The sequence below is a fragment of the Vipera ursinii genome (assembly GCF_947247035.1).
Source record: "Vipera ursinii genome assembly, chromosome: Z".
Taxonomy (NCBI): domain Eukaryota; kingdom Metazoa; phylum Chordata; class Lepidosauria; order Squamata; family Viperidae; genus Vipera; species Vipera ursinii.
The window spans coordinates 8,099,533-8,124,550 of NC_139517.1; the positions used below are offsets into that span (position 1 = coordinate 8,099,533).

The 25,018-nt window shown below is 37.1% G+C and overlaps 1 protein-coding gene across 1 annotated transcript; it reads right to left on the reverse strand.

Moving 5' to 3' along the window:
* Positions 1-4,458: 4,458 nt before the first annotated feature.
* Positions 4,459-14,534, reverse strand: LOC310649075 (vomeronasal type-2 receptor 26-like; the record flags this gene model as incomplete). Its single annotated transcript, XM_083377337.1, has 8 exons — positions 4,459-5,357; positions 6,480-6,606; positions 7,648-7,866; positions 9,262-10,137; positions 11,331-11,520; positions 13,049-13,182; positions 13,844-13,951; positions 14,403-14,534. 8 exons carry the CDS (start codon positions 14,532-14,534, stop codon positions 4,459-4,461), a joined length of 2,685 nt encoding a protein of 894 aa, XP_083233463.1.
* Positions 14,535-25,018: the final 10,484 nt, after the last annotated feature.

A 25,018-nucleotide genomic window follows, 5' to 3' on the forward strand; every position in this document is an offset into this window, starting at 1 on the left:
ACCCACAACCTCTGATGGCAAGCTGTTCCACTGGTTAATTGTCCTCACTGTTAGGAAGTTTCTCCTTAATTCTAGCTTGCTTTTCTCCTTGATTCATTTCCATCCATTGTTTCTTGTCCTGCCCTCCGGTGCTTTGGAAAATAAGTTGACCACCTCCTCTTTGTGGCAACCTCTCAAATACTGGAAAGCTGCTATCATTTCTTCCCTAGTCCTTCTTTTCTAAAAAAAATATCTATTTATTTTATTTATTTATTTATCAAATTTATAGGCTGCCAATTTTACTACAAGTTAGCTCTGGGCGACTTACAATAATTTAATCTACATTAATCTCTCTAATTCTCTAAATTTGTTTTCTGTAAAGAATAAGGTATGAAATATTGAGAGTGAGCAAAGCTTTCTACATTCACCTTTGAAAGATAAAATCAGCAAAAAAAGGGCTAGCTTAGCTGGGCTGAATAAGAATAACAAGACTGTCTGAATTTTTAGCAAGAAAATATTCAACTATCAATAGAAAGAATAGAGGTAAATTGAACTTATTTTTGATCATATAAAACAGAAGACTGTACATAGAGAAAGGAATGGCTGGAAATTTAGGATGTGGTCTTTTCTTTAATGTTTTCATTCTTGAGCAAGTTAACAGCTGGCTTAGTAGCCACACTGAAGAATATAGAAGAGATCTATTTCTTTATAACTGATGCAATAGCAACCATATTGAATCTCCTCATCTTCAAGTTATGCAGCCAAAACAGAATAAAATTGGCCAACAAACGTTTAAGGATCCTACCAAAGATGTTTTTTCATGAGGCAACTGGATTTTCTTGCTTTTCTTTGAAGCTTTTGGGATGTGAAGCTAAACATCTTCAAAAAACCCAACAAGAAACTCCAGTTGCCTCATGAAAAAGCATCTTTGGGACAACTATGACTTTGATGACTGAGAAGCTCCATAGACATTAAGGATCCTCCTATTCTTGGTTTTTTTTTTGTAACCTTGGAACTATAGAACTATTCACAGGGAGAAGTGCTTGGCTGATTGTTAGCATATCCGTTTTCCATGGTTCTTTTCAAGTTTAATTCCTGCAATCAGCAAAAGTCAAGTAATTAAATAAGTAGTGAAAGGGATCACTTATCTGTAGAGCTGCCTCCAATGACATAAGATGATATAAGGTGAAAAGAACAAATAATTTGATCTGATACATGGATTTGAACCATTCATATTTTTAAAATAAAGGATGAAGCACTCCCCCCTTCCATTTTAAAAGGACAGGAAAAACTGATAGCCACAGAATCATAAAGCCTCAGTAAAATAACATCTCTGTTGGAAGACTTGAAAGATCTACCTATGTGGGTGCTAAAAGAGGACAATTTCTTGATGGCACATAATCCATAACATCAAGCTTCACCTTATGGATCAGACTGGGAATTGATTTCTTACTATGGGAAGGTAAACGATTCCTCAGAAGGGTGCACATTGTACACATAGTTGGGGAATCCATAATGAAGGAGTGATGCTATCCCACCAATGATGTATTTGCCTTCCTGGTGCCATTCATGCGGAACAGACACTGCAGAGGTTCCAGTGCATTTAATGGTTTCTAATGTGATGGTCATCTGGGAGGTCAGCAGTAGGGCAATACTTAACCGTAATTTAGCCCTCACAGTCCTGCAGGCAAACATTTGTCTGCAGTTTGTCTCTCTCCTGGTTGCCTGCAGCACTATTCCTGCAATCAACGTTTGTTCATGCCAGTTGTTTTGATGGAACTCTAACTGCTGATAAGAGAGTTCATACAATTACAAAGTTATGCTTTTAGTACTGAAACGTCCCTTATGCAAAGCTGCTCAAGATTCAGAGGAAGTGGGTTCCTACTGACACTCAAACTTAACCTTATGCACGAATGGAAATGTGGACAATTTTTCTGTTTTTGTCTGCTGATTTTTGTTGTTCTCTAGTGTAATTTTCGGATCTCTGGAGAGTTGACTCATGACATTAATTACAATATTTCTGATAAGTAGGGAAAAGGCAAGTGAAGTGCAGAAGTGCAAATGTTTGTGTAATGTCAAAACAACTTGATTTGGTTTATTGCAATTCCTTAAACTTTGGAATGATATAGGCAACATTGCTTGGCAGAAGGAAAAAGGAAGTGTGCTAGATGTTATGGCAGTGGGCAAAAATAAAGAGAGTGGGACAGTCCATCATATAGCCATGGCCTATACTATGGAGGGCTGTATAAGTGAGCACCACTAATTGAACTGCAGCTAGAGGCTTCCAGTTCACCAGTATAATTGGTATAGCTAGATAACTGTTAGAAGAATTTTGTCCCTTAGTTTGTTTCTAGTTCAGATTAAAATGCCAGATGCTGCAGTTCAGAGTTCAAAAGTTTTATTTAGCACACAAGGTAAAAGCATTGAGATCTGAGTGTGTCCAACCTCTTTGCAAAGGGTGCAAAGCCATTTTAAGTCATGTGTGATGCTTAGCCAAATATCAGATTAACTGAATAATAGAGTTGGAAGGCAACTTGGAGCTCTTGTAGTCCAACCTCCTTTTCAAGGAGGAAACCCTATACGATTTCAGACAAATGATTGTCCAATCTCTTCTTAAAAGCCTCCAGTGTTGGAGCACCCACAACTTCTGGAGGCAAGTCATTCCATTGATTAATTATTCTGTCAGGAAATTTTTCCTTCATTCTAGGTTGGTCCTCTCCTTGATTAGTAAGCATTAATTGCTTTATGTTTTTTTAATCCCATTTATATCCCGCCCTTCTCAAAAGATTCAGGGCGGCTTACAATCTAAGCACAAATCAATGTGCTTAGCAATAGCCTTCATTCTATGTATATGCCTGCTTATTAGGGCTTTCGGGCCCCCCAAACGGCAATATTACAAAGTCAGCTTATTGCCCCCAACAATCTGGGTCCTCATTTTACCTACTTCGGAAGGATGGAAGGCTGAGTCAACCTTGAGCCTGGTGGGACTTGAACCTGCACTAATTGTAGGCAGCTGGTGTTACTTAAGGAGGCATTAGCCCAGTGCTCCACCAAATGTTCTCCCTTCAGGTGCATTGGAGAATAGGTTGACTCCCCTCTTCTTTATGGCAGCCCTTTAGCTGTTTTCCAATATCTCAGGGATTGACACAAAGAAGAGGGGGTTCAACCTATTCTTCAAAGCACCTGAAGGCAGAACATGAAGCAATGGATGGAGACTAATCAAGGAGAGACTCAATTTGAAACTAAGAAGAAATTTCCTGGCAGTGAGAATAATTAATCAGTGAAACAATTAAACAATGAAATTAATCAGTGGACTATGTCTAGCTCTTAAATTTTCAAGTTTTACTTTCCTAATAAGGACTAGCTTAATTTCTTATGTTCTAATTGGCATATTTTATCTCTTATTGCTATGAGAGTAACATTTGTCTTGCATTCCTTTTTAAACTACGTACACAATTCTCTTGTTTCTAAAATGACATTAGTTTAGCTGTTGGACTAATTTCCAATACTGTTCACTTCTTATATATGTGCAAAGCACAAACTTCCTTTCTAAAATGGCACCACTCCTGCCTCTGCAGCAACTATCTTCCAATACAACTCATCATGATATAGTTGCAATGAAGCAGAAAAATTAACATTACCCTCCTCTTAAAGAGGCACCAGCATCCGTGGTGAAAAAAAGTCTAATTTACATATACTTTATTTGTAGATGACTAAGCTGAATTGAAGGGCAAGGTCAAACACCTCATCAGTTTGGAGTCATTAACCCCTCATTAGAGACCAAATTCTACCCTTCCCCCTTGAAGTCCATTGACTCTTTTCTGGTGTCAATTTGCCCTGAGCATTAATGGATCAGATTCTTGTAACTGGTAGCATGAAATAAACTCAACTTTTTAAAAACTCTATTCTGGCTTCTGATTTCCTGTGGCTGAGATTATTAGCTATATGGATAATCTATTTCCTAATATATTTACTCTTTGGTATTAATTGAGTTTGGACAGAAATATTCAACTCTTTTAACTTTTGAAGACAACAAAGTCAACATTTTGGATAGCGAGGATCATTGAGCATCACTCTCTCAACAGAGGGGGAGGGATAAGATACCACCTATCTTCAGTCTTTAACACAGCTCTTGCAGCACTACCAAGATTCCACAACCAATTGCACTCTGATTCGAGTGACTCCGAGGGCACAGATAAACTCCCAAGAGGCATCAAGAGCTCTCATAGAGAGTGCTAACAACTGGAGGACAGCAAAGAAATGTAATCCTTCCATATCACACCATCTTATCAAAACTATCCTTCCATCACTCCGCCATCTAGTCTCAACTGTCAGTACCTATCCTTCCTTCGTCTCCCACCATCACAACCGGTGAAGTTTCTTGGATGAGAAATGAAATGGTTTGCTCTTCTTCCTAATGGAAAAACAGTCCAGTTGTCTTTTGAAAAAGCACAATTGAGGTTCAGTCTTGTTCTTTTTCTATTTCTTATGTATTAAATGCTCTCTAGTGTTGAGCTCAGGTCTCCATATAATTATATAGATTTTGGGTGTGAAAATGCATCCCAATAAACCAGCACCAGAACATAGGATAGAGAAGATCTCCACAGCCACCATGTACTTCCCTTTGGTGCTCAGGTAGGTAGGGATAAAGGTCACCCAAACACTGCAGAAAACAAACATGCTGAAAGTAATGAACTTGGCTTCATTGAAACTGTCTGGTAACTTCCTGACTAGGAAAGCCACAGTGAAGCTAAGAAGAGCCAAGAGGCCCATGTAGCCTAAGACACAGTAAAACATGGTGATGGAGCCTTCATGACATTCTATGATGATTTCTCCAAGGAGTATCTCCATGTCCAAATCTGGAAATGGGGGAATAGTACTCAGCCAGATGGTACAAATACCTACTTGAATGAAGGAGCAGAAACAGATAATAGAATAGGCCACCTTTTGCCCCAGCCATTTGTGGAATACACTTCCTGGCTTTGAGGCTAGAAATGCTACAATGACTGTGATGGTTTTGGCCAAAATAGAAGAAATAGCAACAGAGAAGATGATGCCTAATGTCATTTGTCGGAGGATACAGGTTGTCTTATTGGGCTGTCCAATGAACAGAAGTGAACAAAGGAAACAAAGGAGGAGAGAGATAAGGAGAATATATGTGATGCTGCGATTGTTGGCTTTGACAATGGGAGTGTCCCTTTGCTTAATGAAGATTGCAAGTACAAGACTTGTAATAAGAGAAAAAAACAGAGCCAAGGCAGAAAAAGTAATGCCCAAATATTCTTCAAAAGTCAGAAAGTTCAGTGTCTTAGGAATACATTGTACATGAGCCTCATTTGGAAAATGATCCTTGGAGCAACTCTTGCAATTTTCCATGTCTGGAAATAGAAGAAGATAAAATTATTTGAAAAGAATCCTAATCATTCTTTGGACTAGAAGCTACTTTATCAGGAAACCATCACATGTGTTTTGGAATGTATTTGAAATAGTATGGAAAAGTGCTGGTCTCATAATCCATATAATCCCTTGCTCACCCAAGAGCTGTAGTAGCCCCTGCTGGCCAATGCTCTATAGCATATAACTTTGGAGCTTATGCTCCAAAGGGTCTGCTTGAAATGCCCATTAGTCTGCAACCCTTATTTGACGGCTTGCTTGTCTAAGACTCTAGTCACATTTGGTCCTTTCTTAATGACCCACTTGGTCTCTGGGTTACAACTAAAACTGAGGCTACTGAGATCAGAATGGGATAACTCACTGTGCCAATTCACCACAGCCAACTTATCACAGGACAATTCATCATGGCCAACTCGACACAGGACAAATCTCCATGGGATAATTCAACAATTCAGTTTAAATAACAAAAAAATATTTTAATTTGTCATTCACATTTCATTTTGTCCCTACTTTTGCATCATTTCTTTAATGATTCTACTCCTCCATTTTTTCAATATTAGTGTAAGTCTTCTTCCGCAGCAAGTTGTCCTGCAGCAAGTTGGCTATAATGAGTTGGCCGTTGTGAGTTGGCTGTGACAAATTGTCCTAGATCCCCTGATATTACCATTGATAAGTGATGCAGTTATGTGACATTGTGCTTTATGACTGCATTACTTAGTCATATGAATCCCAGTCCCAATGATCATTGCAATGGTAGGACTACCTATACTGACATTCCTTCTTTTCCTGTGCCATTTACATGGTCACAAGGATTCCACCATAATGGTGCTATCTCAAATTCTTCATTCTCCTTTTCATGCTAATCTGGTTCTGGATCATGTGATTTTTGATGGATATCCATCTCTTGCTTCAGCATGCACAGAAACACCCACCTACTCATGGATACTCATATAAAAAAAGCTAGTGTACATATGTATTTAGATAAATAAATAAGGGATTACTGTGTTGTTACAAGTAAAAATAAATACTAAAATGCACTGTAAAATGTGCAGTTATGATAAAATAATAATATGATTGCAGTTTTATTTTTATCTTATTTTTCTTACCCTTCTGAGTTGAGATCATTCTTTCTGGACACAAAGCGCAATCATAGCAGCAAAATTTTTCCCCTTCCTTCCCTATCTTTCGGTATCCAGGTGGACAAAGGCCATTGCATAAGGAAAGAGGTGGCACCTATTTAAAAATAGGAAGGAACTATTATTAGGAAGACAGAATTTGCTTTGTGATAAATGAATTTCCAGTATGTAACATTTATAAGCATGTGGATGGACCAGGTATTGGGGGAGCAATTTAGGCATACAGGTAGTCATAATTTAGTGATTGGAATTAGGATTGGTAACTTGATCATTAAGCAAAGCACTCACTAAGTGAAACGTCACATGAGTATGGCTGTGCTTATGATTTTATTTCAGTTTTCCTGTGCTTTACAGCATCAGAAGGATGTGAATCATAACAGCTGGCTGAGCCCAAACAAGGGGGAAGGTTTCTGGAACTGGACTCAAGAGAAAGTCAAGTAAAAGAGCAAATCTTATAACTTTCCTCCCATCATTCCCTTGCCATTGTGAATGTTCATTCTGGCATTGGAATAATTTGCAAGAAGAAAATTAATGTTTGTATTTACAGTCACTAGAGAGAAAGGGATTGCAAGAGAGTAAGCAGACACACAATTGGTAATACACATCTATGTATTGATCGCAAAAATGTGACTGAGAGGCATTGTGAAGGTCATAAATGCAGACTTTGCTTGCAAAGTTACTTTTCCATCATTGTTGTAACTGCAAATAGTCGCTGTCTGAGGCAATCACTTAAAGTCTATGAGTATAATACTTATGTCCATAAAAAGTTGGTTTTAGCTCAACTTCCTTTAACTTTCACAGACAGAATTCAGGAATGAGATATCACATCTTAGCCTTGGCTACCCCAAAGAGTGGCCTATTCATTGATTGATTGATTGAATGAATGATTCATTCATTCATTCAGTTTGCACATTGCCACTACCCAATGACTCTGAGTACTTAGTCACATTTGCTTCCTGCAATATGATACAAATGCTAAGTAAGAAAACTGTTCATAATTTATGGTGTGACTTTAGAGAGGTACTCTTATTTAAAACTGTATCTATCACATGCTGATTTTTGACACATGGGAACTCTAAGCATGTGGCACAGATTATGCATGAAGTCTATCACTGAAGATCATGCTATTGACATTCACCTGAGTGAATTTTTGGTTCCACTGGATTTGGTCTTTCTTAATCATGAAGGTTTTCCATGGAGGATCCAGTTCCCCAACTTGGACTTTTACATAAGATTTATTTGGGAATGTGACCAAGTTCATAATGTCAAATCCAGCTACTAATTCACCCTGTTGATTGAATGCAATTTCATCTCCAGCACTGTTGTTGAATGAAATCCTCTGCAGGAATGAATGTAGCTAATAAGAGACAGAGTGAAATACAATATAGAAAGAAATGAAAAGAGTATTATTAAAGCACTACTATTTCCAATAATTTATCTGGATGGATTAAGATGCCCATTTTCTACCAATAAAAGAGAAAAGTTGAAGAAAAATAGTTGCTAATGGGTAGTATCTAGCTTTTTAGGCACTAGTTATGGAAATGAAAAGTGAAATGTTAGATGATAATGTAAAATAACTTCCAAAATGGTGATTGGAGGGTTTAAAAGATAGTACCAGCTTTAGCATCTGTGGAAACTAAACCTATTTCTAACAATATGAGAAATATATCATGTTGTATTGAGATGTAAAGGAATGCAATCCTTTGGTTATTGTTGAATAAAAAAAATATTCAGACTGGAATTCAAATATTTAAAAACAAATAGAGAAATATTCTAATTTTTCTCTCCAATGAATGTAATGAGAAAAGGGTGACAAAATATTGCTGCCCACAAATGCATCAGTTGTGATGCATTTCACATAATTTCTCTACTACAAAACTATCAGATCTCAATTGTTTAAGGAAAGTAATATCACCATATATAAGGAATACAGTGAATCTCAAAAAATGAACAGAGGTAAGCAGAGTTCTTTCTTATTCCTCTAATCCCAAACTCATGTGATCATACTTCTAACTTCCTCTCTTCAGAATGGCAAATGAATGAGAAATTCAAATCATATGAAGAAATTTCCTGGTTTAGGATGGGGCTGGGTTCCTAACCAGGAAGATTATTTTATATGAATTCTGATGATTCCCCCCCCCCCAATAAACTCTTTCAAACAATTCTGCCTAGCCTAAGACAAGTAAACCATGGGATAACATGTTTAGTGCTTTCAACACTGTCCAAGTAGTCCTTGAGTTATGACCATTTGTTCAATGATCATTCAGAGTTACAAAGGTGCTGAATAAGGGGGACCTACGATGGGTCCTTGGAGTTCTAACCATTTCAGCATCTCTCTGATGATGTTATTGTGATGTGGCTGCTTAGTGCAAATAATGTTACAGTGAGCTATGGTCATATGCTCACGATTTCTGTCATTCCCTACTGGCTTCCAAACAAGCAGATCAATGGGGAAGCCAGCAGAAATTCATTAGTTACAACCAGGTGCAGTCCTCGCTTTGCAACATGCTTCATCCTTGTTTTAGTGATAGTAACTGGGACTGCCAGAATTGCTGTTGCTGATGGTATCATGTTTTATGGCTGTATTCTTTGTGACAGTTTCTGGTTTCAATTGCCATAGTAGCACGAGGATTACTTACAATTTTTGAATAAACTACAGTAATAAAATAAATGTTGTAATGAGATATTCAATATTGTACCATTGTATTGAACCAATGGATACAGATAAGCTTTTATAAAGAGCACATTTTACCTGCCAAGGGTGTACATTCTGGAATGAAGCCTTGGTTTCTTCCCTCCTAACTCTGTACTTCAACCTAGATGTATGAGCAGCATGTAAGGCATGTCCCAGTGCATGGACCGCATTGTAAATGCTGTAGCTGTGGCCAGTCATACTCATTTCAAAATAAAATGCAGTGAGATCCTCCAGCCTCTCATTCCCAGTACATGCCTCACCAATGTTTCTCGCTTGGTTAGAATTAGGATCATAGCAATCAAAAGCTTGCTCCCAGAAATGTTTGATGAAGCCATTTCCCTTTGTATTAGTAAGCTTGATCTCCTGAAGAAATTTCTGGAAGCTCAGAATCTGTTTTGAGTGAATTGCAAAGGAAAGAGCCCCATGGAACATCTGGATATCAAGTCCTTTATGCACAACATGCAATGTGAAATCTATCTGGGCAGTTGTTATCCATACTTTTCCTGTAGAGATTTTTGCTTCATTTTCGGAATCAGTTGGAAGAATTGTGGCCACTGCAATAGAAGCCACCCATATAAAGGATGTAGTTTCACCATGTATAATTACTGCATTGGCTTTTTTCTCTGTAAATATGTGAATATGATTCAGTATTTGTCCCACTATTTCGAACTGGTCATCCAAATGCATGATTTGGTCAAGTCTCTCAGCAAACTCTAAACAGATTCTATTCTGCAAAAGCTTTTGCTCCAGAGTTCTTGAGAAATGTTCTCCAGCTTCATCATTTATGGTGATGAGTCCTGCCCATTTCCACCTGAAATGCAGAAGGAGCTGGACTAAACCTTCATACTGAAGGGCTTCATTTGGGACCATGCGATAGAAGGAAGAGAAAGGTGAGTCTGCAGTGATTTTAGATTGAAATGACCCGTAAGAAATCTAGGGGAAGAAAGGAACAAAACATGAGAATGAAAAAGAAACACAGCAGGAACCATTAGATTTATTTTATATACTTTAAAGAGGAATAGTTGTAGTCTGCAAGAAAAAAAAAACAAGTTCAGAGAGCACCAAGGACCCTCATTTATATACTTTCTTTATAATGTATTTAATTCCAGTTTTATTTCTTCTTCCAAAAATATCCTAAACTTAGTTTATATGATTGAAATGTGTTTGAATAGTTTATATAATTTATATAATTGTCATCTGTTTTAGGACTTCTGTTTGGTGGGTTTTACTCTAATGGTAATGTCTAGAATCAGTAAAATCCCATTTAAAACAGATACCATTCCTTGAAACAGCTGGTTGATGTAGTAGTTAACACATTAGATTAGAAATCAGGAGTTTGTGAATTCTAGTTCAGCTTGAGACAGAGTCAGCTGGGTGACTTCAGGCCACTCATTCTCTCTCTGCCCTAGGAAGAAGGCAATGGCAACCCATTTTTGAAATCTTGCCAAGAAAACCTGATTCTCAAGGCAGTCAGTCAAGTCAGTCAAGGCTGACTTAAAGGCACACACACACAAGATCAAACAACAAAAAACAAAAACCCTTTATTGCAACTTTTTGCATTCATCTTTATTAAGAAACTGTTTTCATTTTATTTGTCCCACTGACTTTTTTCTTCTAAATCTATGTAAATGTTTGATCTAAGAGCATAAACAATGTAATTTTTCTCTTCATATATATCATGAGTAAATTATCTTTTCTATTTAGTCATAACTCAGATGATTTATTATTGAAAGTAGCATTCAGATTTAATCTTCTATACATGATGTCCATTGGAACCAAGTTAATTATGACTTTTTACAAAAATAAAAAGTCTATATTACAACCACAGTTCCTGGTCATATCTATATCCTTATCCTGTAGGTAATGTTTGCATAAGTATAATAATACTGGAATTCCACATTTTATTCTGGCTTTTGTATTTTTTATTCATGCATCTTTTTCTAAATCATTGGGATGATTATAAGAAGCAGAAAACAGAGGGAATAATCTATAATTCATACTTCAACTGATACTTTAGATCTTACCTGTGGAATCTTATAAAGGTGAAAAATGTTTGCCATGCATGAAGACGTATCAGAACTCAGTCCTCCAATGATGCCTATGACTTTTTTTTTAGCATGACTTACGTAATTGGGGACAATTTTATGCAATTTGAAGAGCAGATTCAGACAACTTTGATAGGTCATCTTTGATTCAGAGTAGCTGTCATAGACGTGGAATCCAAGAGTAACATTTGGCAAGATCTGTTGACTTGCATTGATCTCATTAATGGCAAACACTAAGGCCAAGACGTGTTGGTAGAACTTTGTCACCACGCTGAAAATAAAGTGACCTGCCTTCACAAAATAATTCTACCATGTGTTATCTCACTGAATGCAATGGGAAAAGCCCATCCTAACTAATAAAGACAGATTTGAGGCATTTGTATTGGAATAAGGGATTTCCCTTTAAGATTACATTTCCTGGAATGTAATAGTGGTGAATATCTGTAGCTTGGGTGTAGGATGAAAGTCAAGGTTCATACTCTGAGCTTGTGGGTTGGTTTCCGAACGTTTCATTACCAGGCTTAGTAACATCTTCAGTGGCTTTTAGAGGATACCACCTCTAAACAAGCTTGGTGAATGAACCTGCACCTCATTTCCTGCAATCCTTATAGACTTGTACATTTTAATGAAGTGGTAGAATTTTTATTCTCCTTGGTGCTCTTTGAGGTTGGCTGTTTTCTTGCAGATGTTTCATTACACAAACTAGGTAACATCATCAGTGTTAATCCTGGGCAAAGTTTAGCACTGATGATATTACATAGTTTGGGTAATGAAACATCTGCAAGAAAACAACCAAGCTCAGAGAGCATTAAGGACCCCTCTTTCAAACCTGAGCTACAAATATTCTCCTTCAGCGGTATTTTATTCTCCATTTGTCATATGGAATTTAATTTTAGATGCCACTGGTATAGAAAAATTTAATTAATTAGAAACAAATGGAGAGCAAGAGAATGAAATTGATCAACTACCTAAGTTCTACTTAAGAAATCTGGACAAGCTGGAAAAGAGGAGATGACATCAATTTTTAAAGATATGAACTTGCCTAGTTAGAAGAAGGTACAAAAAAGAGATGGCCTCTGTGTTAAAATTTTCTCTTAAAAACTGAGATTCTCTTTTCAGCCTCTGCTAGCTCTAAATTCTGTAAATATCTCTGTCTGTCTGTCTGTCCGTCCGTCCGTCCATCATCTATCTATCTATCTATCTATCTATCTATCTATCTATCTATCTATCTATCTATCTATCTATCTATCTATCTATCTCTAGATACAGATATGATAGAACTAAGGGGTCCTTGGTGCTCTCTGAGCTTAGAGAGTACTAAGGACCCTCACTTCAACTCTGAGATACAAACATTCACATTTAGTGGTATGATAGAACTACAAAATAACTAGAAATTTTAATTAAGAAAAACCATTAGATTAAAACCCAAACTAATATATGTTAGGGCAGGAAACAAATACTTACAGTGAAATTGGAAATGATTCCTGAGAAGGGTTCTGGGTGAAAGACAATTCAGGGTACAGATAATGAAAATGTGACACTATTCCACCAATGAGGAGGTCACCTGACTGGTACCATTCATGCTGAATATGAAGGCCATCATTTTTAGGGCATTTAATTGTTTGTGCTTTGATTGCTGTGTGGGACAACAGTATGACCACAATCTTCATCAACCATTGGGAAAAAAATCTACCAAATCTTGTCTTTTTCAAACTATAGGGAAGCACCATTTCTGGTATTCTCTTTATCCTAAAGAGCTTTAGCAAAGCATTTGGCCAAAATGTTTCTTAAAGACTCACTACATAAAGGGACTGAAAGGATCGAAGTCCCTGACAACTATTCTGCCCAAACTTAGCTGTTCTTTATCTCCATTGAAGACTTTATTGCTGAATGTTTTGTTCAGTGTCACCTTAAAAGCCACTAGAGTTTTGATCTGGCAAAATAATTACAGTATTTATGAAAACTAAAGGGAAATTAAGATGTGATGCCTTCAGTAGCAGAACCATTTAAGTAAACATGCTGATTGATAAAACATTGAAAGAAACTTATTTTGCTTGCAAAATTATTGCAACCTTGCTGAAATTCTGGAATGAACCATAATAAAATTTTGGATGGGTAGTGTTATGTACTAACAGTTTATATGTTTGGCAGCGCATATAAATAGCTGTCAGTCTGTTGGTTGAGTTTAGTTCTGTTATTCTGCAAATAAACCTGTTGCATTAGATCGGTCTAGTTAATGTCTCCAAGAACCCATTATGCAACAGTGGCGATGAGGATGGGATCTTGCTGAAGGAATGATGCCTATTAGAGTTGAAGTCACAGGGTGTTAGCCCAGACATCAGAGCCCTGGTGGGATCACATCCCCACCCTGCCATGTCCCCACTGTTCTGGAAGGAGAAGCATAATGCGGACGGGAGCCCAACACCCCCTTAAAGAAAAACTGAGACCAAGTCAAAATACAAGGGGACTGTTGTTCCATGGAGCTAGACACTGGGTCAGCTCAGTCCATCATTTCTTACAAGACTTTCAGTTGTATCTGCAGACAAAGCAAGAAGAGAGTGCAACTCAAACTGTCAAGCCTTGTTCTGACAGACTTTCAAAATTGCCACGTTGCGGTGAAAGGCAAAGCCTCCATAAGGGTCAGATTCAAAGAGTTTGATGATCCCCTCAATGTTGTGTTCATTGAAGGACAGCGTACAAGTCTAATAGGATTGGATTGGTTCAAAAGTAACTGGCATAAATCACACTGAAACAGCTGACCTGGCAGCAGTATGCCAAGAGTATGCTGATGTGTTCAGTCCTAAACTAGGACAATACAAAGGGGTGCCCATCTCCCTTAATCTTGATCTGGCTGTCACTCCAATTACGATAAAACCTCACAGAGTGCCCTTTGCTTTAAAACCAAAGATTGATGTGGAGCTGGACAAATTAGTGCAACAGGGAGTGCTCCAACCCATGGACAGTAGCCTGTGGGAGACTCCCATAGTGATCCCAGTGAAGTCTAATGGGGACGTCCATATCTGTGCAGACTACAAGTGCATAATCAACAAGGTACTACAGCAACATGCTTACTCAGTTCCAGTGGTAAGCCACATCCTCGCATCACTTCAAGGAGGTCATCTGTTTGCCAAACTAGACCTTGCACAAGCCTACCAGCAGCTGCCAGTTGATGATGCCACAGCAGAGGCACAGACAATCGTCACTCACAGAGGGGCATTCAGAGTTCGTTGCCTGCAGTTTGGGGTAAGTGTTGCCCTGGGATTGTTCCAAAGCATTATGGAACATACATTTAAAAATATACCAGGTGTCTGCCCCTATTTTGATGACATCCTGATCACAGGTGAATCTGCGGCAGTCCTAACAGATCACCTCAGATCAGTGCTTCAATGGTTCCATGAAGCGGGGTTGAAGTTAAAAAAAGAATATGATGCATCACCATATGGCATCGGAGCAGTTCTAAGCCATAAAATGGCAGATGGTCATGAAGCCGCCATAGCATATTATTCTAGAACATTATCATCAGCAGAGAGAAACTGCTCAAATAGACAAGGAAGCTCTCGCTATTGTAGCAGGAACTAAGAAATTCCATGACTTCCTATACAGGTGACCCTTCAACATTTTCACTGATCACAAGCCGTTGCTTGGCCGCTTCACAGCTGACAAGCAGACTCCACAGGTCCTGTCACCAAGGATGCTGTGATGGTCAATTTTTATGGCTGCCTATTCATACAGGCTAATCCATAAGCCAGGCAAGGAAATGGGCCATGCTGATGCACTCAGCCGACAGCCTCTGCCTCAAATGGATCCAGCCCCAGCCCCAGCCCCAGCCCCATCAGCTCACATCCTGGCAATCCAGGATCTTCCTGAGACACCCCTACATTCAGGAGATGTGGCCACTGAAACTGCCACTGACAATTCACTCAGCCACATTCTGAACTGTGCGTTGAGGGGATGGCCAGAAAACTGGCCAGGTCCAGAGTTCCAGAGCTATGCCTGCAGAAAGGATGAGCTGTCAGCCCACGAGGATTGTATATTGTGAGGAAGCAAGGTGATTGTTCTGCCCACATTGCACGCCAGAGTACTAGAATTTCTGCATGAGGGGCATCCAGGCATCATTAGAACGAAGGCACTTGCAAGAAGCTACTTGTGATGGCCAGGTCTGGTTAAGGACATTGAGGGTCAAGTAAGGAGTTGTCAGGTCTGCCAAGAAACCCAGCCAGAAATGCCTCAAGCACAAGTGCACCATTGGGAGACCACAGAAACTCCATGGTCTCATGTGCACATCAACTTTGCAGGACCATTTCAGGGACAGGTATTCCTCATTGTAGTGGACAGCTATTCAAAATGCCTGTCCAATCTATGACTACTGCCAGGACCATCCAGGAACTGCACACAGCCTGCCAGACATCATTGTGTCAGACAACGGGGCACAATTCATGGCAGCAGAGTTCCAGTCCTTCCTTAAAGCTAATATGATTAGACACACACTTCAGCTCCATTCCATCCAGCTTCCAATGGCCAAGCTGAACAGATGGTGAGATCCACAAAAGAGGCTTTAAAAATACTAATGACAGGAGACTGGAATCATCGCCTGGCAGACTTTCTTTTGTGCCAGCACACAACGGCAAATACCACTACAGGTTGCAGCCCAGCTGAGCTTAGATGGGGTTGTTGACTCACAACAAAGTTGGATCGTCTCCATCCTGACAGATCAGCTGTAGAAATGTCACAACCCACGCCTCTGAGGAATTTACAGCTGGGTGAGCCTGTTTGGGCAAGAAACTATGGGTAGAGGACACCTTGGGTGGTTGCTATTGTGACAAAGGTGTCAGGGCCACTTTCCTACGAGGTGGCCCTGGTTGACAGTGTGTAGTCCAATGCCACATTGACCAATTGCGGTGGCAGGCAAGCCAGAGTCCTAGAACAGAAGGCTAGAGGACTATAGACATCTATAGGGAAGCTGCCATTCCTGAATCGCCCAGACCCACAGAAACTGTACGAGTAGAACCAGAGTCACCACAGACCAGTGTACCGTGTTTGCCGGCTAGTGACGTGAGTGAACACAGCATACAGGTCTACCCGGTGTGGACAGACATAGCGGCACAGGTCTACCGGGTACGGCTAACTGGCAAGTTGATCAGGAGCCCCAAACAGCTTTGCGGCGCTCTGAAAGAACCCATAATCCACCAGCATATTTCAATGACCATGTGCATAAAATGCACTGGGGGTGACTTTGTCCAGGGGGAAGGGGTGTTATGTACTAACAGTTAATGTATTTGATTTAAATGTGTCTCCAACTGTTTTGGAGGGAAACTGAAGTTTGTATTTGAGGGGGAAACCAGCTTTCAATTTGATTGGTTACCGCCTAGTGGCAGCACGTATAAATAGCTGTCAGTCTGTCGGTTGAGTTCAGTTCTGTTATTCTGCAAATAAACCTGTTGCATTAGATCGGTGTAGTTAATGTCTCCAAGAACCCACTATGCAACAGGTAGAATGACAGAGAAGGAAATATTTGGAATTAAATTGATCTTTGTTTTTATGAGACTGTGGCTTATGATGATAGAAGTAGCTCTTGTTTAGCCACTACCTCATTTAGTGACTCTTTAAGTTATAACAGGGATGAAAAAGTAATCTCAAGACCAATTCTAATGTTTATGACCTTTTCAGGTCTTTAAAGGAAGGAAAAATGAAGTAAATTCATAAGAACAGTTGAGGTTTCTCTAAAGAACTGAGTTGTTGGTCCAAATTATGGTAGTTAGTTCCTGTAGTGAATGCTCAATAGATTATATAGATATATCAATGTAGATAACACAGATTATTTCTCTTTTTCACTACTACTTGATCATTTTGGTACTATATGTATACTGACTGCTTTGGTGACCCTTTACAGATTTTCAGAGGTAGTATTAAGGGGAACAGCTACTACTTCTTCTTCTTTTTTAGATTGGTACATGAGATGTGATTGTCTCCTGATCTAATTTTCCATTCTTAGAGAAAGTTCCCATACTCATCAACTGTGCTAGAATGTATTATGAATTACAAAAAATGCCAGATGACTGGATCTCACGCAACACCCCATTTAGGCTATCCACTGTGATGGTCACTGACTTCAAAATCAAAGATATGACCAGAGTCCTGCTGCTATTTACATGCATATAATGCAGGCAACACACATAACAAAACAATACACATTTCATTACCTGGTGACACCACTATTTGGAAGCTAATGATAGATGCTCTCACTATATAAAATATATTTGGGGACAAAACATGTAACCAAGAATACTTCAATATAATCTGGTTTGGATGAATCCACTTCTTAGCTCCATAGATTACTATGCACTGTCTCCTTCATCCCAGGTGAATAAAAGAAACTTCCAATATGTCATAGACTTTTTGGATTTCCGGTCAGCCACCAGGTTACTCATATTGGTTTACAGAAAGTCAATTGTTTCATGAAAACATTAAAATAATTTAAGAGGAGAAAATAGTTTCTTGAAAAGTCCCTTGGAAGAAATGTATTTGGCAGAAGAGAAATTGAGGACCCTCAGGTTCTAGTTCTAAACAAAATACCAAGAATAGAGTTCTGAAAGCATTGTGCTCCCAGTTTGCAATATCTCCATGCTCATTAAAAAAGGACATTTTGGTTGGTGCTCCTCAAAGATCATAAGACTGTCTAAGCAGAACCAAGGTAGTCATTCTCCTCCCAAATGAAATAATTAAATTAAATTAAATTAAATTAAATTAAATTAAATTCCATTGAAGACATTTTTTGGTGTGTTTATTTTTCCTCTATTTCATCATCCAGAAATTAAGTTCATGACTTCAAAGCAATACAGGTGGCAGAATAATTGTTATTATAAGAAAGTTGAATGATTTATAGTTATTGGTATATATACATATACATATACATATACATATACATATACATATACATATACATATACATATACATATACATATACATATACATATACATATACATATACATATACATATACATATACATATACATATACATATACATATACATATATATATATATATATATATATATATATATATATATATATAAAATATGACAGTTGTCAGGGAGATGATTCAAATAGTTGGCATATTCATTTTACCACCTGCATCATTTAAAATATTTGGAACTGTCCACTTTCCCATCAGTTATTAAAGCATAAAGTTGCATAATAATCATACTAACATGTTGTGAAGGAAGTATACCCCAATATAGTTCCTGGCTATCTAATTTTCCCTTTCCAAAAACCATAGAATGTCATTCCTTTGTTGTAATCAAATTTCTTAAAATGATCCATTTGGCAATCTTGTTAATTTATTACTGCCCAACTTTTTCTTTGCATAATTGTAGATTTTTTGTGTTTTCTATGTTTCTTTTTTTGTATGCATTTGGAATTATATTAATATTGTAAAAAGACAATTAAATAAAGTACAAAAAGGGAAAAAAGAAGAAAAGAAAAGAAAAGGTTTTGTTCATTTCTGATGGCCTTACTATATCATGGTGACAGCAGCCTGTCTTCTAGCAGGTATGGATATGTCATCAAGGTAAGGTCTTCTAGACTACTTCTCAAAATCACCCATTGTTTCTGAAGGCATGTCCCCATAATGCAGAAATATGCACAAAAATATATTTTATTTATCTATATATCCAAGCAAGAGATAATTAAGAAACAATTTTCTATCATACTCTAAGTCATAATTAATTTACAATACTCACATCGACTTATTACTTATTCAAGAGAAGAGAAATACCAGAGGTTAATGAGTCACATAATCACATATAACTAACTTGTCTTCCTGGATGTTAAGGGTGTGGAACTGCATTCTGACATCTAGGTTATAGTCTACAGTACCTTGGCTAAGCCCACAAATTTCTCTAAAATTTATATCTTTCTTTGAATAAGCTGTTCTCGATTATTCAGTTCAGGTCTTACCACAATAATATAGCACTTAGGGAAAAAGATGCAACTGAATAACCCAGTGCTGGAGGCCAAGATGGAGAAGATCTCCACAGCCACCATGTATTTTCCTTTGGTGCACAAATAGGTTGGGATGAATGACAACCAAACACTGCAAAACACCAGCATGCTGAATGTGATGAACTTTGCTTCATTAAAACTGTCTGGCAACTTCCTGGCTAGAAAGGCCACAGTGAAACAGATAATAGCCAGAAAACCCATGTAGCTCAAAATGCAATAAAACATAGTAACTGAGCCTTCATTACATAAAATGATAACTTCCTCAGTCATTGAGCGCATATCAACATCAGGGAATGGGGGGTAAAATGCCAACCACAGAACACAGATTCCTGCTTGAAATATAGAGCAAGTGAACACAATGGAATAGGCCAGTCTTTTTCCCACCCATTTCCTCATCCTGGATCCTGGTTTGGTAGCCATGAAAGCTAAGACCACAGAAATCGTTTTGGCTAGAATGCTAGAAAGGGAGACAGAAAAGATGAAACCAAAAGTGGTCTGACGAAGAAAGCAAGTTGCTTGGTTAGGCCTTCCAATAAACAGCAAAGGACAGAGGAAACACAAAAGGAGGGAGATGAGAAGAAGATAAGTGAGACTTTGATTGTTGGCTTTCACAATGGCTGTATCATGGTGCTTCAAGAAGATGCCTAGCACCAGAACTGTGGTAAGAGAAAGTAAAAGTGCTGAGAAAATTGCAATGATAGCCAAAGGATCTTCAAAACCAAGAAAGTTTGGAATTTTAGGAAGGCATTGATCCTGGAATTTGTTTGGATAGTGATCCTAACATTTTGCTGTATCTGAAATCAACAAACATACAATTATTCAGAAAGAATCACAATTTAAATCCTATGGTGTACCATGTTCACAGAGACCCAGATGTATATTTATGCAATTAATATGATGTAGGAAAATATTCTTATATTAAATGGCTCTGAATGTTGCCCTATTATTTGTAGGTAAAGCTTTTATTTATTTACTGATTGGAGTATGTGTGTAAGATTGCAATTTATGATATATAAATATAAACCAACTCATCTCCAATTCAACTTTACAACAAAAAAAATAATCCAGGAAAATACAAAAGAGAAGGAACAGATAAAATGGATAACTGAATACAAATCTGAGGATAGAGACTTAAAGATGGAAGCCTACAAAACAAAGAAATATGATTTAATCCAAGTGGAAAAAAACTTACAAGAAATACTGGATTTGGAAAAGACAACCTATATTTCAACACCACAAAATAAACTTGAGGATAAGAAAAAAGTCTGGTTAAAATGGACTGCAGAGATGCCAGGAAAAACACTAGAACTGGAGGGACAAAAAATGACAAGAGAAGCAGAGAAAAAGAAGGAAAAAGATTTTCAACAAAAATGAGTGGGCAAATGCCTCTAACAAAGATACTGTACTTGACTTACTTTTTATATCTACAGTAACACCTATAAGAATATGGAAAGATTTGTTGACTCAGCAAAACATATTGATTAAGAAAGAAATTGGGCAAAAGAAAAAGGCTAAAGTGAAAATTAAGAAAATAGATGAGGGGGCCTATCAGAGAGAATATTCAAAAAAGAAACGCCTATTTGAGAATGGTTAAAGAAACAGAAAAATTTTGGATGTGAATTTGACTTTAAGAGGGAAGAGCTCCTCAAGTAACATAGTACTTTCTTTTTCTTTCTCCTTTTTCTTTCATTTTTGGATATGAGTAATATAAAAGAGTTGGAATGGCTTATCTAAAGGAAATGTTTTAGATATCTAAAGGTGATTGACTTTAAGAAAATTATAAATGGATTACAGTAAAAATGTTTTGACTAAGAGTTAAAAGACTAGAGGATTAGATTTATTAAATGGAATATCTCAAGGTGAAATACATTTACAATTATGCTAAAAAAGAATGATTTTTTTGGAAATAAATATGCATTAGCTTATAGGAAATACTATCTTTTTATTTTATTCTTTTTCTTTTTCGTCTCATTTATTCCTTAAGAAAGGTGAAAGTATTGGGTTGGTTTACATGAGAAAAATAGATTTAAATATATTAAATGTAATTAACTCTGAGAAAATCTTAATCAGTAACAATATTTAGAACATTGTGGGAAAAACAAATGTAAACAAGAACTGTAAACAGGATATATGATGAGACAACCAGAATGAATAGATAGAAAAGGAATATTATATAGATGTGATTATTAGTTGTAGAAATATTAGAAAAAATTATATTTAATTATCATTTATTAAAACAATAAAATTGTATTAACTTAAGGTTGGTAAAAGAGAACACTATGGAGAAAAGAGGAAATCAAGTAAAGTTATCATGTGGATTATAGATTATAGAATTTAATTGTTAGTGAATGTTTGTCAAATGTAAACCCAGACAATGCATATTAAGGTGATTATGTTAAAAAATTAATAAAACATACAAAAAAGAGTGCAATTTGCCTTTTATCCCTTTTCTTTTCAACAGGTTGCAAGTCCTTCTTTCTATCTCATGCTTTAGGAACAAATCCTTTAAATTAGCCAGGAAGTTTCTTCAGATATTTCTCTAGTAGCTTTTGGCAATTACTACTTTTTAAATGATCATGTAACATGCCTTGAAATGGACAAATAGTTTCTTTACTTGGCGCCCACAAAGGCAATTTTCAATTAATCATACAATCAATCACATTCTTCCAGAACAAATCTACAACCTTACAGGATGAATCTTCAATTCTGTCTCCTGTTAGCTATAAAATTGTATTAATTACTCCCTTTCCTTATTTATTCATTCTTGATCCTAAGCTGTTAAATTCAGTGCCTGGATTTTACTCAATTATCTTCCAAAGTTGAAGATTAGCTGTTACTAAAAGTTATTATGAAGTATTATTTGTGATATTCATTTATCCTGAAAAGAATGATTCTAACAGTCAAGTGCCTGTGGAGAAATGTTGGAAGATCAACAAATGTGTTCTCTAAATAAATAAATATTTATATAGGGAAAGTTACATTCTACATCATTTAACTTTTTAAAAGTACTTAATGTTCATACTGAAGTTGGAGAATGTCTTCTTGCATTTTTCCCCCTAAAACACCACTTATAGCTTTGCACAATGTGTCCTACCCTCCTGGTTTGAGAACATTCCATCTGGACATGGAGCACAATCATAGCAGCAAAATTTCTCCCCCTCCTTCTTTTTCTTACTGTAGCCAGGGTGGCACTTTTCATTACACAGGGAAAGAGGTGGTACCTATCCAAAAATATAGAAATTGCTCTTGTATTAAGGAAATCTTTGAAGGATCCATCTCACGTTTGATATTTCACTAGATGTATTTGCAGGAACTATCTATTATGTGTTTCCAGAACAGGAAATTGTATCTCTTCAATGAAGATTTTTATACTTGGAGTGATGGCTGTTTCAACTAAAATAGCACAAAATAAAATAACCCAGTGATTTAATAATTTTTCCAGATTTGTAAAGCACACTTGGATAACTAATTGTTTTTCCAATTATTGTTACACAGTGAGTTTACACAATATGATAAATTCGGAGACAAATTCCTTGTGTGTCCAATGACACTTGGCTAATACAGCTATTTCACCCCATTCCATTGCACTCCACTCCACTCCACTCCACTCCACTCCACTCCATTCCATTCCATTTCCTTCCCTTCCCTTCCCTTCCCTTCCCTTCCCTTCCCTTCCCTTCCATTCCATTCCATTCCATTCCATTCCATTCCATTCCATTCCATTCCATTCCATTCCATTCTATTCTATTCTATTCTATTCTATTCTATTCTATTCTATTCTATTCTATTCTATTCTATTCTATTCTATTCTATTCTATTCATTAAATCAAAATAAAATTGTGCTTGAGGCTTCTCTAGAACATGATCTTATAAGAGCATGTTTCATGAAATAGGCTATTGCATTAAATCATTACATTGGTTCATGTGTTTGGGTACAACATGCTGTACAAATGGAGGAATTATGTTTGTTAACCTGGGCTTGGAATTGACGGTCTTCTGTGTACTCAGCCAATGTATGTTTCCAGTTCAACTGGTTCTATAGTTTCTTTACAGGAAGAGCTTTCTATGGGGTAAAAAATGGTCTTCTCTGGGCCAGCAATCAGTGTCCAGATCTACTAGCATCATTACAATGAATATTGTTCTTTCAAAAGCAGTACAGATAATTTCCCACCTTAGTGAATTCTCTCTCCCATTCAATTTTGTCCTTATCAATAGTAAGCCCTTTGTGAGGATCCAACCTTCCAATGTGGACCTTGATATAGGAATTATTAGAAAAAGTGACCAAGTTTGTAATATCAAATCCACCTGCCAATTCTCCATGTTCATTAAACATGATTTCATCTCCAGCACTATTGTTGAATGAAATCCTCCTAAGGAATGAATCAAGCTGTAGAAGAAGGAAAAATAATGTAATGGGTTATAAAGGATTACAATGTCTTTTCTCTTTTTTCCACCAAATGCCTCCTGTTTGATAGGCAAATCACACAATAAGTCAATGATTAAAATAGTAAGTGTTTACTTTGATTCTATTCTTTTTTTTTAATCACTAAACTGCACCTCACTTATTTTGGCCATGTCCTGAGGGGGAATTCACTGGAGAAAGCAATTATATTTGGAAGAGTTAGTGGTAAAAGGAAACCAGGGTGACAAAGAACATGATGGCTGGACTCCATTAAAGCTGACAATAGCCAGAGCAACAAAATAGTGCAAGATCAGAAAATGTGGGGAGACCTGGCCCATAGAATCTCCAAGAGTCAGACATGACTGAATGGATAACATTACCAATATCATCATTCTTTTCTTTAAATGTTTAAGTAACAAACTCAGGAAGGGCTTTAGGACTTACTCTAATTAGCAAAATTCAGATGAGAAGGTACGTGCATGACATATTTCCTTCATTTAAATAATATCCACACCCTCCCTTTATTTAAATATACATACACACTTATATGTGATCATAAATATCTACAAATAAGAATCTGAAAGAAAGGAGATGAATCTTTTCTAAATCTTGCACTGAGAAACAGATTTATTCACACATGGACTAGCACGATGTAAACATTCTAGAAATATCCCAATTCCAGGCATTCCAGAAAGAGACTGAAATTTGTCAAATGGACAAATTATCTGGGGAAAATATGGTAGACTTCCGTAGAAATGAAGAAGAACTTTGGGAGATCAGAAACATATCACTGACACATACCTATGAGTTATTGGTATGACTTAAGCCATGGAATGGAATTTGTCCATTTTTTCATGGACTAAACTGCCAGCTGGTATCAACAGACTTCCTCTTACTTGTTGTTTAATAAAGGTACTTTGAGCAGCAGGTACATGAGCTTCATACACATGTGTCTCTGTGTCTTTGATTAGCTTCCATTGGGTCTTTGTTAGGCCCTGTGTTTACAAGTTTGCATGGAATAATGTGTAATTCACTTAAAAACAAATTAGCAAAAGTCTGTAAAACAGACTTTCTGAAATTCTTTTTATCCCTTTAATAGTAGCCCGACTTTTGGTTATGTGAGCTAAAAGAAGGATTTTGTGGAGCATAAAATAGAACTGTTGACAACATTCTGAGTCAATAGGTTTTTTTCCTGATTTTTTTTTTGCGGGGGGGCTAGATTGGGCCAATTTTCAAAAATCTTTTTTTATTTTGCTGTTTTATCCCCTCCACGTGAAATTTCATTAAGTTCAGTTGTGTTTTCAGGGAGTGATTCTACTGCTGGGCAAGTTAGATAGAATCTTTATTCTTCACTACATCATTTT